Consider the following 17,574-nt stretch of genomic DNA (forward strand, 5'->3'; position numbering starts at 1 on the left):
GTGAAACCACTCAGTTCTTCTTCGAGTGATTGCTCCTATGCATTCCATGTAGGTGTGCGCGCCGTGCGTGCACGGCTCTTCGGAACATTTTTACCCTAGCAACTCCGGCGGGCCGGCTGGGCGCCCCCTGGAGTGGCACCGCTATGGCACTGGATATATACCCCAGCCGGCCCGTCCGCTCCTCAGTTCCTTCTTACCGCCCGTGACGGCCAGTTGGAACAATGGAGTGCTCCTTTACCTCCACAGCCCTAGCGTTTCTCTATTTCCTACGTGTTCATAGTTGGTTAAGTTAATTTAGTTGTTAGATTAGTTGAATAAGTTTAGTTAGATATAGTATAGTAAGGGAATTAGGGGGGTTTAGCCCCTCTTCTTCCACAACTGGTGCGGGCTCATGCCCAAGGCACCGGGGTTTAAGCCCTGTGCGGCTTGCCAGCGGCACATGCCTGTCGGGGACCCGCATGACTCCTGCCTGCGCTGCCTCGGGGAGACCCATCATCCAGATAAGTGTCCCATCTGCACGGCGTTTAAGCCGAGAACTAGAAAGGAGCGGGACACTCGCCTAAAGCAGCTCCTTATGGAGGCGACACTTCAACCTCCTGCGCCGACCCCAGTGGCACCGAAGTCGTCATCGGCGCGCAGCGCACCTGCGGCCCCGAGCCGCTCCGGTACCGAAGCTACTCGAGCTCCACAACCGGCACCGGCATCCCGGCACCGTTCCCTCTCTCCAGCGAGGAAACGGAAGACGGCGCAGACGGCCGCTAAGCCGCATGCTCCGGGACCGCTTGCCCAGCCACCACCGGCGCCTCCGGTACCGGCTGCGGCAGTGCACAAACCATGCACGGTACCGTCGACTCCGGCGCCGCAAGAGCCGTTGAGTCCGGTACCACCCTGCTCCCCGGTGCCAACCGCGGTTGAGCTACAGCTCCTGTCGACGCCCGAGACCTTCTCGACGGCGAGAGAGCTCATCGAGCTCACAGAGGCACCGAGCCTCCGGCCCCCGGCACCGCCGGTGCGGGCCGTTCAGTCAGTGGGCAAGCCGGCGATGATGCGGCCGCCTCCCCCTGACGAACGAGATAGACGACGGTCCCGGTCCCGGTCCCGGTCCCGCAGACGGTCACCGCTACGCCGATCCAGGTCCCGGCACCGTTCACCATCGCGGTACCGCTCCCCGTCTCGGCACCGGTCGCAGTCCTGGTACCGCTCAACATCGCGGTACCGGTCGCACTCCCGGAGACACTCCCGGTCCCGATCACCCGACCGTCAGAACCGAGGGACGTCCGGATCCCGGTACCGTTCCCGGCACCGCGACTCCCGAAGCCGCTCCCGACGCCGTCGGTCGAGGTCACGGTCGAGCTCCCGGCACCGGTCGAGCTCCCGGCACCGCAACAGTCGCTGGTCCCGCTCTCCGTCCCGGCACCGCGATGACCGTCACCGATACTCGGCACCGCCCAGGGACATACTGCCGGTATCCACGGCGCAATCTTTCAGCGCCTCTGCCCCACCTTGGCCTTCTCGTCAGCCCTCAGTCGCCTCTCAGGCGGGCAGCGGGAGAGATCTCCGGGCCGACCCCCAAGGCCAGGACCATGGACCGCAGCAGTGGGGTTTTTGGGTCCCCTGGGCCTACCATGAGCCTCAAGGACTCCCCTTTCCCCCAAGGCATGTGGGCACCGAACATAGGGCCCCGGAAGCCACGGTGAGCAGACCGCCCCCATCACCACCGGGTGAGGCCCCGTCGCCACCTGGTCCCGCAGAGCATCCAGGGTCCGAGGCGGCTTTACACCCCCTGGAAGAACCAGCTCCAGAAGCGGTGGTCCAGGGGCTGTCCTCATCATCCTCGCCGGAGGAGGCGGTGGCGGGGGCTTCTACAGCAGACCCCCCTCCTATTGACTTGCGGGCCCACCAAGACCTTCTTTGCCGGGTGGCAAAGGCTATCGACCTCCCCGTGGCGGAGGTCCCAGAGGATGACGACCCGGTGACCAACATCATTGGAGCTGAGGCCCCGATGCGGGTGGCCTTGCCCTTCATCCGCACCATACAGCGGAATGCCACTACCATCTGGCAGTCACTGGCGTCCGTCCCTCCCACCGCGCGTGGCATGGAGCGCAAGTACTCAGTCCCGCCCACCGGATACGAGTACCTCTATACGCACCCGACTCCGGACTCCCTCGTGGTACAGTCCGTAAATGACCGGAAGAGGCATGGGCAGCCCGCTCCGGCACCAAAATCCAAAGACGCACGGCGCATGGACATGTTGGGCCGGAAGGTCTATTCGGTGGGTGGCCTCCAGCTCCGGATTGCCAACCAGATGGCTCTTCTCGCTCGTTACACCTTTGACAGCTTGGTGTCCCTGGCGAAATTTTTGGAGCTGATCCCAACAGCCTCACGTCAAGAGTTCTTGGCCCTCTTGGAAGAAGGCAGAAAAGCCCGGTCCTCCATCCAGGCCGCTCTGGACTCGGCGGACTCAGGAGCCAGAACCCTGGCCTCTGGTGTGACCATGAGGCGTATCTCCTGGCTGCAGACCTCCACCTTGCCGCCTGAGGTGCAGTACACCCTACAAGACCTCCCGTTCGACACTCAGGGTCTCTTCTCGGAGAAAACGGACTCCAGAATTCAGACCCTCAAAGATGGTCGAATTGCCATTCGCACCTTGGGTATCCACACACCGGCTACCCAGAGGAGGTCATTCCGGCGGCAGCCCTACCGGCCCTTTACCCAGGCCAGGTCAAGGCCGTATAATAGTCGGCGTGCAAACTTGAACCACTGTAGACCATCGGGCAACAGACGCAACCAGGCCCAGGCCCCTTCCAAGGCCCCTCAAGGGCCCAAACAGGCCTTTTGATGGGACGCCCGAGGACGGCCCATCAGTCTCTTTCCCGGATCCTACCCCATTATTTTACAACCGCCTTTCCCACTTCCTTCCGGCGTGGTCCCAAATAACATCGGACAACTGGGTCCTTCGTACTATCCAGTATGGTTACCGCCTTCAGTTTGTTTCGCCCCCTCCTTCCCACCCACCTTCCCCGTCCCTCTTCAGGGACCCCTCTCATGAGCAATTCCTCCTACAAGAGGTCGAGACTCTGTTGAGCTTGGGTGCCATAGAGGAAGTGCCGCACGACATGCGGGACAGGGGATTTTATTCCCGATATTTTCTCATCCCCAAGGCGAAAGGAGGTCTCCGACCCATACTAGACCTCCGGGAGCTCAACAGGTACCTGCTCAAGCTCAAGTTTCGCATGGTCACCCTGGGGACCATCATTCCCTCCCTGGATCCGGGAGACTGGTTTGCCGCCCTCGATATGAAGGACGCCTACTTCCATGTCGCGATTTACCCTCCCCATCGACGCTACCTGCGCTTCGTGGTCAACAGCGCGCACTACCAGTTTGCGGTGCTACCCTTCAGCCTGTCCACCGCGCCAAGGGTCTTTACCAAGTGCATGGCAGTGGTTGCCGCAGCCCTCCGCCGTCGTCGCATACACGTCTACCCGTATCTCGACAACTGGCTGGTTCGCGGGACATCCCAACAGCTGGTAATGGACCAGATGACAGAAATACTATCCCTATTTCGGTTCCTGGGCCTTCTCATCAATGCCGAGAAGTCCACTTTAACTCCATCGCAACGAGTGGAGTTCATCGGAGCGGTCCTCGACTCCAGTTTGGCCAGGGCCTGCCTCCCTCGATCTCGGCACCAGACAATGGTCTCCATCATCCGGGACCTACACACCTTTCCCACGACGACGGTTCAGTCCTGCCTACGCCTCCTGGGCCACATGGCGTCCTGCACATTCGTGACCACTTACGCCAGGCTGCGCCTTCGCCCATTTCAATCTTGGCTAGCGTTGATGTACCGCCCGCATCGCGACCCCATAGACATGGTGGTCACGGTCACGAAGCCAACCCTCGATTCGCTCAGCTGGTGGCTGGACCCAGAGGTCGTGTGTGCAGGAGTCCCGTTCCGCCCTCCTCGCCCATCCGTCACCCTGACCACAGATGCCTCAGCGTTGGGATGGGGGGCTCACCTGGGTGACCTTCACACCCAGGGTCTCTGGTCGCCCCAAGAGCTCTCCCTCCACATCAACGTCCGGGAGCTGCGAGCGATCCGCTTGGCGTGTCTCGCCTTCCGCGCCCATCTGCAAGGCCGCTGCGTGGCGGTGTTCACGGACAACACAACGGCCATGTTCTATGTGAACAAGCAGGGCGGAGCCCGCTCCTCCCTGCTCTGCAAGGAAGCGATGCTCCTGTGGGACTTCTGCGTGACTCACTCGATTCGCCTGGAAGCGTCCTTTCTTCCAGGAGTGCAGAACACGCTGGCCGACCATCTCAGCAGGTCGTTCCTCTCCCACGAGTGGTCTCTTCGTCCGGATGTGGTACACACAATTTTCCGGAGGTGGGGGTTTCCACAGATAGACCTGTTTGCCTCCAAGGAGAACAGGAAGTGCCACCTGTTTTGTTCGTACCAGGGTCGCTCCCCAGGCTCCCTGTTGGACGCATTCCTCTGCTCCTGGACGGATCACCTCCGCTACGCCTTCCCTCCGTTCCCGCTCATACACCGGGTGCTACTCAAGCTTCGGAGGGACAGGGCCCACGTAATACTCGTAGCTCCGGCCTGGCCGAGGCAGCACTGGTACACCCTGCTGCTCGAGCTCTCTGTTCGGGATCCCATTCCCCTTCCGTTATGGCCGGACCTCATCACACAGGACTTCGGCAGACTCTGCCACCCGAACCTACAGTCCCTCCATCTTACAGCTTGGTACCTGCGTGGTTGACCCACGCAGAGAGGGACTGTTCGGCGGCAGTACAGCAAGTCCTACTTGAAAGCAGGAAGCCTTCCACTCGCTCCACCTACCTCGCGAAATGGAAGCGTTTCGCGCTCTGGTGCGATCAGCGCGGCCTTAATCCCTTCCTAGTCCCTATCCCTACAATCCTGGACTACCTCTGGTACCTTAAAGAACAAGGACTCGCGGTCTCCTCCTTGAAGGTGCACCTGGCAGCCGTGTCCGCCTTGCGTCCATCCATGGGAGGTCGGTCCATCTTCTCCAACCAGATGGTTTCCCGCTTCCTTAAAGGCCTGGACCGCTTGTACCCGCCGGTGCGGCGTCCTACCCCGACCTGGGATTTAAATCTCGTTCTGGCCAAGCTTATGGGTCCGCCCTTCGAGCCCCTGGCCACGTGCTTTCTACTCTATCTCTCCTGGAAGACAGCCTTCCTCGTCGCAATTACATCGGCAAGACGAGTTTCTGAGCTCCGTGCCCTAACGGTTAGTCCACCATACACCATCTTCCACGGAGACAAGGTGCAGCTTCGACCACACCCGGCCTTCCTCCCTAAGGTGGTGTCGGCCTTTCACCTCAATCAGGAGATCTTCCTTCCGGTCTTCTTCCCGAAGCCGCACGCCTCACCTCGTGAGCAACAGCTTCACACCCTGGACGTCTGCAGGGCCCTCGCTTTTTATATCGAGCGGACGAAGCCCTTCCGGCGTTCGACCCAGCTGTTTGTAGCGGTTGCCGATCGCATGAAAGGCAAGCCAGTCTCCTCGCAGCGGATTTCCTCCTGGGTGACGGCATGTATCCAGACATGCTACGAGCTTGCTCGCATGCCACCATGCCGCCTCACCGCTCACTCGACAAGAGCGCAAGCCTCGTCGGCCGCCTTCCTGGCCCATGTCCCCATCCAGGACATCTGTAGAGCGGCCACCTGGTCTTCTGTACACACCTTCGCTTCCCACTACGCGTTGGTGCAGCAATCTAGAGACAATGCAGCCTTCGGCTCCGCAGTCTTGCACTCTGCCATGTCTCACTCCGACCCCACCGCCTAGGTAAGGCTTGGGAATCACCTACATGGAATGCATAGGAGCAATCACTCGAAGAAGAAAAGACGGTTACTCACCGTAGTAACTGTTGTTCTTCGAGATGTGTTGCTCCTATCCATTCCAGACCCGCCCTCCTTCCCCACTGTCGGAGTAGCCGGCAAGAAGGAACTGAGGAGCGGACGGGCCGGCTGGGGTATATATCCAGCGCCATAGCGGCGCCACTCCAGGGGGCGCCCAGCCGGCCCGCCGGAGTTGCTAGGGTAAAAATGTTCCGAAGAGCCGTGCACGCACGGCGCGCACACCTACATGGAATGGATAGTAGCAACACATCTCGAAGAACAACAGTTACTACGGTGAGTAATCGTCTTTTTTTGTGCCGCTTAGCTCAACTCATCCACACAGATTTATTCTCCCCTGCTAGAGATTGTCTTGCTAGAACAAGATAGAGAGGGTCTGGGGGAAGTTCTGCCAATGTCCATGCTGTAGATATATATGGGATGTCAAACCAGCACTTTTTACCACCAAAAAGTTCACTAATGAAATGAGAATAAATGTGAGAGCTATTTTTGCACAAGACCCATGTTTTTAACCTGTATTAGTGTAAAGTGAGGTTGGCCTGGGGATTCTCCTATAATGAAGGCATTACCAGGAGCAGATAGGAAGCAGAGTAACCTGAGCAAACCACAGTAAAAAGAAAGGTTTCAGAGTGGTAGCCGTGTTAGTCTGTATCAGCAAAAAGAATGAGGAGGCCTTGTGGCACCTTAGAAGTTTTTTTGTTGGAGTATTGTGACTTTGGCAATACTCCAACAAAAAAACTTCAAAAACTCCAACGAGAAACTGCAGAATTGGAATTAATTTTCAAACTGGACACCATTAAATTACTCTTTTACTGGTTTACTGTAGCTCAAGTCTAGATAGAAGAAAATCAAAACAACTTATTCAAGATAGGAAAAATTGGGGTTTTCAATCTGCAGTTTTGAGGAAATTAATCTGAAACAAATGTCCATTCTAAAGGCAGAACTGTGCAATAGGTCATTTAAATTAGTCACCTGATCCTTCTGACCTTTGTCCCAGTTCTGGTTTGTTGTAAAGGAAAGCTGAAACAAAAAAGATTAACTTTTTCATTCACTGGTGTATTCCTCGTGAAAATGTCATTGTTATGCAGCTTGCAAAAGCAAATTGGCCTTAAAGTTAAGGCTGACAGGTTCCTTCCCAGACTAACATGTCAAGATGCCTTGTGATTAAATCAAATAGGAAATCGACATTGTTTCAGCTAGAGGCTGAATCGTCGAAATTTAATTTACCTTACTCTTGCCGTCTTACTAGCAGCTGCTAGCATATCACATAGTAATACTCCTGAGAGCATTCTGCACCAAAACATTTAAAAATTCTGCACCAAAACAATTAAAAATTCTGTGCACAATATTTTAAAATTCTGCAAGTTTTATTTGTCAATAAATAAATGCAGAGGCTCCAGCATGGCAGTGGGGAGCACAGGCCACTAGCTGCACAAAGGAGGAAGATCACCCTGCAACCCCCCAAGACATGGACTCAGCGGTGAGGCTGCACCCGACCCTGACACAGCACGAGGCCTGGGCATGTCCCAGAAACAGCCTGGGGCCCTGCCCCTCTGTGCCAGGCACACCAGTTGTGGGCAGGCAGGCTCAACCAGGCAGGATCCAAGTGTGGTGGGGCTCAGTGTGGGGGGATTCAGGTGTGGGGTGAGAGGATTCTGTGTGGGACAATCTGGGTGCAGGCAGCTCAGTGGGTGGGGGGCTAGGTGTGGGGGGATCTGGATGCACAGAGGCTTGTTGCGGGGTTCCAGGTACAGGGGCAATGGGACTCTGCAGGAGTTTCCAGATGAAAGTTCTTGGGGCTCAGCGGAGGGGTCTGGGTGTGGAGGGCTCAGCGGAAGGGTCTGGGTGCTGGGGGAGTGGGCTTGGTGGGGTAGGGTCTGGTTGCAGCTAGTTGGCGGTCAGTGATGTGGAGGTCTGGATGTGGAGGCGCAGGGTGGTGCAGGGGGTGCTGCATCAGGGTGGGGGTCTGAGTACAGGGAGCTCAGTGAGGGGCAGTCTGGGTGAAGGGGTGGGGTCCAGAGGTGGGGGTCTGGGTGCAAGAGGGCTCCAGATGCAGGGGTTGAGGTTCAGTGGGGTGGGGTTCAGGTATGGAGGGATAGGGGGGTTCTGGATGTACCTGGTGGAGCTTGCAGGGGTGTCTGGGTATGGGAGGTCTGGATGCACAGGGGTAGGGTGGATGGGGGAGCAGCTCTCTGTACAGTGACCCCTCCTCCCACAGCTGAAGAGTGATGGGGGCAGGCAGCAGGGGAGGATGCTGAGCTTCCTGCAGCTGGGGGAGGTTTCTGGGGGTGGGTCTGTCTCAGGCCCAGCCACTCCTTGCAGGGGAAGAGGAAGGTCCCATCCTCTCCTGCCTCCAGCACAGCTGGGACTAGCAGCTGATCAGGGTAGGAGCCACTGGCTGGGGTGTCCCTAGCCCCATGGTGATTTACCTCTCTGCCGGCTGCACTGGGTGCCTGAAAGGTTGTACCTGCGCTGCTCGGGAGTGGTGCGTGACTACTCTTGCAGCTTCCTTTGCTTCCCTCTCAGAAAGTCATTTTTCTGCAGGGAAGCAAAAAAATCTGTGTGGGATATGAATTCTGCCAGTGGTGCAAAATTCCCCCAGGAGTAACATAGGGCCAGTATGTCTGGCCTGTGTGAGACAAGTGCTTCAATAGGATTCTACAGAAGAAGGATTCTGATGGAAGCAGGGTGTTATGGGCATAAAGGTGTGACTATGGACTTATCTACACTGCGTTAGTCCACACCAGAGGGGTGTAAATTCTAGTGCGCACTAGTGTGTCACAAACTAACTGGCGTATGTGGACCCTGCTGCCATGCAGTAAAAGTTCTCTAGTGCTTGTTTAATGTAGTCATGTTTCGAACAGTACTAAGAAGCTGCACGGTAGTCAACAGAAAGCCAGTATCACAACCAGGCTTGAGTAGTCAGACCTAGTGGTCATAGCCAAATCAAGCCAAGAGCTGGAACCGTAATCAGAATTAAGTCAGAGGTCGGAGCAAGAATCAAGAGTCAAGCTAGGGGTTGGAGCCAGAATCAGAGGTCGGACTAGGAATCAGCGCCAGAGTCAGAGTCACAAATCAAGCCGGGGTAAGAGCCGGAGTCATGAGTCTCAAGCCAGGGCTGGAGTCAGATGCCAGGGTCAGGGATCAGGAACCAGGAACAGGAACAGGACAAGGAAGCAGGATCCAGGGACAAGTCAGAAAAGCAGGGCTTAGTAGTCAGGTGAAAAGGCAGGGTCTGATGTAGCAGCCAGCCAGGAATTCACCCTGTTGCAGAGACCACTTCCTGGGCCTCCTTCTGGTTTAAATAGTGCAGCTGAACCAATTGGAGAGCATGAGCCCTCCAGTCAGGACACCCATGGGTGGTACCTCTGATAGGACCAGGGTTCCATTAGTCTCTCAGCTCCTAGCTACTAGCAGGGTACCAGGTGGCAGCCAGAATGCAAAGGCTGCCTGGGGAACTGCAGACCCAGGTTTGAGACCTGTGGATCCTCACAGGCACTTCCTTATGTGATTTAGCCTATCCCCATAGTAGAAAGGAGATGGACAGGCCAGAAGTACTTTTGACCAAGAAGAGCTTGGGATTTTCACTAAACTTCTGAATTCTCCTTAACCAAGAGGTAAATGCAGGACTGAGAGACAACCCACTCTGCTTTATACTAAGCATTAGCAAGTCACTCACTGACAGATTATCGCAAAATCTGTTTCTGCACAGCTGAGGCTGCATTTCAGTCAGATGGCTATTCCAGGGTCAATGGTAAGGTAGGAGTGACATGAGAGGGACAGGGACCATTGATGTAAATGGCATCAAGCTAACATCACATGGTTCCAAACAGTGACACAGGACTAATATGTTCTCCATATTACAAATTCTGGTGCTTGATAAAAAGACAGTGACTCTCATCTCTAATAGTTTTATTTTAATTTTTAAATGTTGGGGTAGAAATAATCCAAGGTCATTCTACAGGCCTGACTTTATTCTGTCTTCCTGCAGTATTGAAGTTCTGTAGGAATACAGCAGCATGAAAATTAAAACAAAAGGACATATTTAAATGTTGTATATTTAAAATCAGCAGCAGCCACCCATTCATCGGAACTACATAGTGACAGGAAGGAGCATGCAATCTATTTCTGAAGTCAGATTTTATCCTGATCTCTAAAGAGCGGAACTTTCAGACCTAGCTTCAGTGATCAGTTTCCATAGTACTGTGTCAAAATTCTCCTAGTGGTTCCACGTTCTTACAATTTTAATTTTCCTTGAGCTTTTCACTTATCTATATTCTTCCTTTTCTAGGAAGTAGTGAAAGTTCAGAATTTAGTGAGGAGCTGTCTTCAGGGCTTGAAAGGTGAGTTATAACTCAGTGTCTTCATTTTTCCTCACTCAATACCACATAAAATCACTAAGGGGCTAGTTGTTTTTAGGGGCTAAGAAACTGTTACAATTGCCAAAATAGGGATATTCCAATAACAGGAAAAATTTTGAATCAGGAGATCCTTCTCAAATCATTGATAACTAATTCTTAGGAAGAGAAATGACAAACATTTTGAAGAAATGCATCATAAAAATATATATTTTGGATTTAGATTATTCAAAATACAAAACTGCTACTCAACATCAGTGGCAGAATCTGAACGTATAATTGTAATTTGATTACTACCTTGTTATCAAACTTAGGTTTGTGTGGACCATACTGTTGAAGGGTCTTTAATGTAGCAGAGAAAAGCAGAAGGAGATCCAATGGCTGGAAGGTGAAGCTAGGCAAATTCAAACTAAAAAAAGGGCAAATTGTTGACACTGTGAGGGTAATTAACCGTTGGGACAACTTAGTTGCTGGATATGGGGGCTTCTCCATTACCTGGAGTCTTTACATCAAGTTTAAATATCTTTTTAAAACACTATGCTCTAACACAAGAAGTTATTGGGCTTGATGCAGGAACCTGTGTGATATGGGAAGTAAAACTAGATGGTCACAGTGATCTCTTCTGACCTTGAAGTCTGTGAAGCTGTAGCTTTAGGCAAACTACTCAGTTGACAAAAATACAGTACATTGAATGATCTGAATATTGTAAATCCTTCACAAGCCTCATCACACATTACAATTCTGAGGTCTCATTCTTATGATTCTAATCATAATGAGGATGGGAAATGTTAAAAATGGAACTCATGTTGGCTGTATATGTTACTAATGTGTAAACTAATCAATCAGAAACTCTGCCTTCAGCAAGCACTTTATTCTTTTCCTCTTCTATCCTCCCACTCCACCTCATGTGAACTATCTGAATAAAACAGTGTTTCAGGAAAGGGCAGTAGAGCATCTGCTTTGTCCTCATATCTTTGGGGGGTCAATGGAGAGATTGCTCTATAGTTTGCAGGACTTGCTGGATTAAAAGCTTTAAAAATAGTATTATTAATAAACCTTACCATAAATAAAGAGAGACTAGTGCCAAATTCTATTTGTTTATGTGCCAGGCCAAATAATGCCAGAGTGTGTACGTTCTCCTGAATCCCCATGTCTAAACAATGCTCCAATAAATCCAATGCAACTAAATATGTATAATATTAACACATCAATTTTCAGAAGTATAATAAGCTATGTTTAAAGCACCCACTTAGATTCCCACATCAGATTGTTCTTGTGACTCCAGATGGCAGGCAGATGCTGAGGAATTTGGGCCTTAGTACATGAACTTTTCTGTAAACTACTGATTAAATCTATACCTGTATATTTTTATATTGAAAAGGGACATTTACTCTTATTTGCCATCAGAGGGAATTATTTTCTGGAGAGTTACATGTGCTTCTGTTTACTGCATGACTCCCTTTTGTGAGGAAATAAATCTAAGGCGAATCCATATGTCTGAGAAAACCTGGTTTACAATCCAAATGTTGGTTTATTTTGAATCGTAAACATGTTGAATCATCAGCTTGATACTCTAGATCGTACACTAGAATATCTCTACACACTCACACTAGAATATCCCTTTTGAACTTGTACTGGTACCAACATAAATTAAACAGTGGGGTCGGGGCAGGCACAGTAGCGTTTTTTTTTTTTCAGGGCATGCATTAGCTACACACATACAATACAGTGCATGATCTATTAAAGAACATTTATTATAGCCACAAACACCCATTGACTAAGTTTAGAACTGCTATACTTTATCACGTTAGTCCTTATAGGACTAAAGCTTCCTAAATACAGATTAAAAATAGAACATACACTTAATTCCTTTCCTCTATAATAGACTTAACGGTGTGCTATCTCTAGCTCAATAAGAAACAAAAATCTGGGGAGAAAACATCAGATAATTAACAGAAGATAGGGAAACCACTTCCCTTGCCAAACCACCACTTCAGGGCTATAGCTACTTGACTGTGCCATACTTAGAGTCAGCTCCAGAAAGGTATGCGGGGGGGGGAAATCCTGTAAGAGGGCAAACCTGCTCTGGGGAGAATTAGTCGGAAGTCACTTAGGAAAATGTCCCTGCGATAGGAACTGCTTTGGTGTTGTGCCTGTTATCAGTATATCATATGTATATCATTGAAATAATGAAACCCATTATATAGCATTTATGGGCAAATCCTAAATTCAGTGTCCAATGGGGAGAAAATGGCATTTCAAAAAAACCCTAATTTCTTATTCTATTTGCAATGTCTTTATAACTGTTTTTTTTTGTTTGTTTGTTTCCTGAATTTCTCATGTCAGTTTTCGTATTATGGAAAGAATACGAAACCAAAAGTCAAATTCCTAAATAATTTATTCCCAAAATGAACACTCAGAATAATCCTTCCTTGTTAGAGATAAAAGTGGAGAGTAAGTCCAAGTAAAAGGAAATATCACATTCTGAGCTGTGGAAAACAGATTCACAAACCCATAGATTGTGAATTATTCTTTACCAGCAAATGCAAGCTATGTGTGTAGTATTTAGCCTCAACCTGGATCTTCCCCTATGTTTGTTCATTCACAAAGATTCATATTCCATAAAAACATTTTGCACTTCTTACAGATGTCGGAAATACTTGTTTTTATTGCAAATGTGAAAATTAAATCTTTTCCATTTCTGAGTAAATACAGATGCCTTGTAGTCTTACTTAGAGATTTGTATCATATGTCTCTCTCACTTTATTCCTTATATGTTTTGAATGGATGTTCACCACAGCATTTATGGTATTAGAAAAGAACTCATGTTTAAATTTACAAACAGGGGTCGGCTGTATGCCACGCTGGGGCCTAACTGGCGGGTACCAATTCGGAATTCTCCCAGAAGTCGAAGCTGTGTCTACAGGTACAATTAGGTGGTGGGTCTGTTTCTCTCAGCATGCATTGATGAATTCTCATTTGAGACTCTATATTTTCCTTAAGTAAACCAAATTCATCCTGTCTGCAAAAGTATCACTAGGTGAACAAAGTAACTCATTGGGTCTCTTTTTTCCTTCCATTTCTGCACAAAATTCCCATTGAGCTAATATAAGCTGTATGTGCTTAGCCGGGGGAGAGAATAATGTTTAGATTCAACCAATAAATACATCTGGCTTCCAGGCTTCAGAAGCTGATTGGTGTGGGCTTCTATGACATTGCATAAGCATGTTTGTAATGAAAGCTGCATGGTTTCTTGCTTAATTTGGGGTTTTAAATATATTAATATGCAAAGGAAGTTAAAAGGATGGCTTCTTGGTCCTTCTGTATAATTTATTTCCTGAATTAAACTAGAAATACTCTTCACATATTGTCTGTTTACGTCAGATAGAACATAGTGCATTGTACTGATTTTTGTACAACAAAGAGGTGTTAGCTTAGGCCTTCAGTAAACTATAGCAACACACCCTCCCACAAATCTTATTTACCTGTATACCTCACAAGCATCATACAATGTGGTAGGTAAGACTGGATTCCTGTCCCCTCTATGGTACTGCTAAGCAAATGTCTCCAGTTCCAGTGCACTGGGCGTGCACACACCTAAGTGGAATACACAGCTCATCTATTTGCAGAAGAAACAGGTAAAATAATAGAAATAACAAAACGGTGAAATTTATTACTTCAGTGGAAGTAGGATCAAGCCCTAGACTTTTCAGGAAGCCAAATGCTCTACTTATAGGCCAAGGAGAGACAAAATACAGATTTGCTCAAAGTTGTAGCCATGAGAACCATCCATTACATGTGAACCTCACCTGTACTCAAAGTTTTAACATGAAACTCCCCAAGTTTTGCTGAAAAGTTCCCTGATAGCAGGAAATGGAAATATTCATATAATATGTAAATCTGACTACAGCCACCTGAGCTGGGCTAGTAAAATTTTGACAACCCTCTGTAACTGCAGGAAGGTAGCAGAGGGGATCATGTTGATCCTGTGGCTCAAGATTAAAATACAAAATGAGGAAAGTGGTGATGACCTGTTTTAGAAATGTCCCAAGCGATCTCAGGATCACCATCTCTTAACTGCCCCAAAGCATAACCAATGGCATACAATGTTTTAGTGCTTAAATTCAGACAGAAATTACACTGCTCTACAGACTAAAACATTTCCCTACTCTTGCTCACTACTCCCCTGATTATACAGCCCAGCATTGCAGTAGCCCTTTTTGTCACAGGATCACATGTTCAGTTGCATGTATATTACATCTGAACAACAACCCCTCCAACCAAACCTGAAATCTCATCAAAGAATGAAATCAGGTTTGTTTGACCAACTCTGTTTTTCATAAAACCATGTATCGGTATTAATTATATTTGTATTTTTTTAATTCTTTATCAACTTAATTGCGTAACAGATTTTCCACTATTTGCCCAAGACTGATGTCAGTCTAATTGGCCAATGGTTACCCACATCATCCCATTTGCCTTTTTTGAATATTGGCAGAACATTAGCAATCTTCCAGTCTTCTGGAATTTCCCCTAGATTCCAAGATGCATTAAAAATTAAGATGAGCACCCCAGAGATCTCCTTAGCCAACTCTTTTAGGGCTCCTGGATGCAAGCTATTCATGCCTGCTGATTTAGAAATTCCAGTAGTTAATTGATCTGAATCCCTTGCAAATGAAAGATAATGGGAAAATGTAATATGACTTACCAAAAATTGCCTTCTTCTGAGTTTCAAGGCCACAGACCTTACCTTGCTTGGAGTATATTGTTGCCAATGGGCTAAAACTGCCATTTAGTTCATTCCGAATTGGTTCATAAGGCTGTGCTGTGCAGTAGGAATTCACAGTTTATTCGTACAGTGTTTTAAACTCATTAAAAAATTTAAGGCCACTGGGGATATTGTCCTTTCTTTGGAAGCTCTCTTAACTGGTGGATTCTTCAGTTTAGCTGGCCATACCCTTTCATGCCAGTGACTGACAGGTACAGCTCTGCCTACATAGCTGGACACAGGCAAAAAGTCAATTGGATAATGTATCTGTGGACCTTGTAAATTAGAGAGAGGAAATATTTGATAAGTCAAAATATATTTTCCTATTCCATAAGGGCTCCCTAATGGAAATCCTATTTACTCCTTTTACCCTGGATCATCTCACAGTCTTAGCTGGAGAAAATGTGCTTATTATGTTTTTTACAATCACTGATTGCCATTGCAGGGACCAGTGGAGACAATTATTACTATAGCTGCTTTTGGAAAATACGCCGGGGCTTGTACATGTATGTTTGCGGTATCTGCTTCTGAAAACCAGAGATTAATTCAAAGATTCATAGGAGTCAGAGGTATAAAGGACTAATAAATCACTTCTAGTCCATCCCCCGAGGAGTAGGGAAGGACTCTTCACCACAGTACATCTTCTCATAATTTCTTTCTATCATTCCATTACAATGATATACGAGTGCTTTGGCCAGTCTTGCTTTATTGGGGGCTTCCCCCACTTCCTTTCAGAGGCTCTCAGATACTACAGTGATGGGGGGCAGGTTTTTTTTGTCATATAAGTACCTAAAGAAGAGAGAGTTCTGGTGTCAAGCCAGTCCTGTTGCCAAGAAGACTTTGCATTCTAAATTTTCCTTTTCTTATTTTATTCCATTACTTCTAGTTATACCCACTTATATATCCTAAATAATTCCTGCCTTTGAAAATACATTCCCTGCATTGGCCAGGATCTGAACTAGATTGCCTGCTGGGGGTTTTCACATCTGATTTCTTGGATTCTTTGATGCTATAATGCACGTTGTTCAGTTGCCTTTATGAGGCATTCTCAGGTACATTTTATTTCCTTGTGAAAATACACTTAATGTATGTGTGTTTCTTGGAACACTTGTTTATTTGTCCCACACAAGACAGCCTAATTTTTCCAAATCAGCATTGAGCCATTCAGATCATTCAGTTGGTGAAACATTCTTAGAAGCTTTATATTAGAAATTAAAGATAGCCCTTGATGAGGCTAGGACCCCAGTCACGGGGGGGGGGGGGGAATGTTAAATGAGAACAGCAACTAGACTCCACCCCAGGGGTGCCAAACTAAGGCCCAGGGGCCGCATCCGGCCCTTCAGATGTTTTAATCTGGCCTTGAGCTCCTGCCAGGGAGTGGGGTCCAGGGCTTGCCCTGCATTGCGTGGCTCCTGGAAGCAGCAACATGTCCCCCCTCTGGCTCCTACGCATACGGGCAGCCAGGGGGCTCTGCACGCTGCCCCTACCCCAAGTGCCGCCCCGGCAGCTCCCATTGGCCAAGAATCACGGCCGATGGGAGCTGCAGGGGTGGCACCTGAGGACAGGGTAGCGTGCAGAGCCGCCTGGCCGCACCTCCACATAGGAGCTGGAGTGAGGACATGCCACCCCTTCCGGGAGCTGCTTCAGGTAAGCGCTGCCTGGAGCCTGCACTCCTGACCCACTCCAGTACCCCACCCCCATGCCCCAGCCCTGATTTCCCCCCTCCACCCTCTGAACTCCTGGGTCCCACTCTCCTGCACCCCAGAGCCCACACCACCAGCCGGCACCCTCACACACCCCCACCCACACCCCAGCCCTCAGCCCAGAGCCCCCTCCCGTACCCTGAACTCCTCATTTCTGGCTCCACCCCAGAGCCTGCACCCCCAGCTGGAGCCCTCACCCCCACCTGCACCCCAACCCCCAAGTTCATGAGCATTCATGGCCTGCCATACAATTTCCATACCCAGATGTGGCCTTAGGGCCAAAAAGTTTGCCCACCCCTGCTTTACCCTCATCACTCCAGTTCCTGCAACCATTGTATGACCCCACTGAGAGGAAATAGGAGGCTGCTAAAAAAGGAAATGTGTGTGGAAAGGAGATCCTTTCTGATGAATTTTGCATTTCCCTGTTTTGAATACAAATTTTAACAAAGCACCACAAAGAAATCAATTACTTTACCTGCAACACCAGAGAAATATCTGTAAATATCCAGCAGAGAGTTTTCATGGACTTTAGATTTCTATGTAAATATATTTTATATATTTAAATTAAACATAGTACAGAAAACCACCAATCCCATAGGCACCCTGAAAAATTAAGAACACAATCCAGATTATTTAAAAAAAAAAAAAAAAAAAGAGGGGGGCAAACATTAGCTGATCTCTGGCTTCCATCCGCAAAACCAGCGTGACTCTGCGTAGCCACAAGCAGTTCACTTGGACCAAGGCCAGAGTCCCATATAGGTGCTGCTTATAGATGTATTGTTTTCATCAACATGTATTTATATTAATAATCATATTAGTGACTATAGATGAAAGGGTGCTTGTTCATAAATGAATAAGATTG

General features: G+C 49.1%; 1 protein-coding gene and 1 long non-coding RNA gene across 10 annotated transcripts in view; one reads left to right on the top strand and one right to left on the bottom strand.

The window, feature by feature from the left end:
• The window catches only part of RALGPS1 (Ral GEF with PH domain and SH3 binding motif 1), a 394,703-nt gene that overhangs the window by 363,690 nt on the left and 13,439 nt on the right, over nucleotides 1-17,574 (top strand). For 5 of the 6 annotated variants that reach the window (XM_044992949.1, XM_044992947.1, XM_044992948.1 and 2 more), the window contains 2 exons: nucleotides 10,175-10,226; nucleotides 13,087-13,167. In XM_044992949.1, the coding sequence (XP_044848884.1) occupies nucleotides 10,175-10,226; nucleotides 13,087-13,167 (133 nt within the window). Of the gene's footprint in view, nucleotides 1-10,174; nucleotides 10,227-10,555; nucleotides 10,648-13,086; nucleotides 13,168-17,574 lie in introns of those variants that run through there. The other variant, XM_044992950.1, reaches the window with a different exon arrangement.
• Nucleotides 1-17,574, bottom strand: part of LOC123352596 — a 95,835-nt gene that overhangs the window by 45,664 nt on the left and 32,597 nt on the right. The window lies entirely within an intron of this gene.

Source organism: Mauremys mutica, chromosome 18 (genome assembly GCF_020497125.1).
Source record: "Mauremys mutica isolate MM-2020 ecotype Southern chromosome 18, ASM2049712v1, whole genome shotgun sequence".
Taxonomy (NCBI): Eukaryota; Metazoa; Chordata; order Testudines; family Geoemydidae; genus Mauremys; species Mauremys mutica.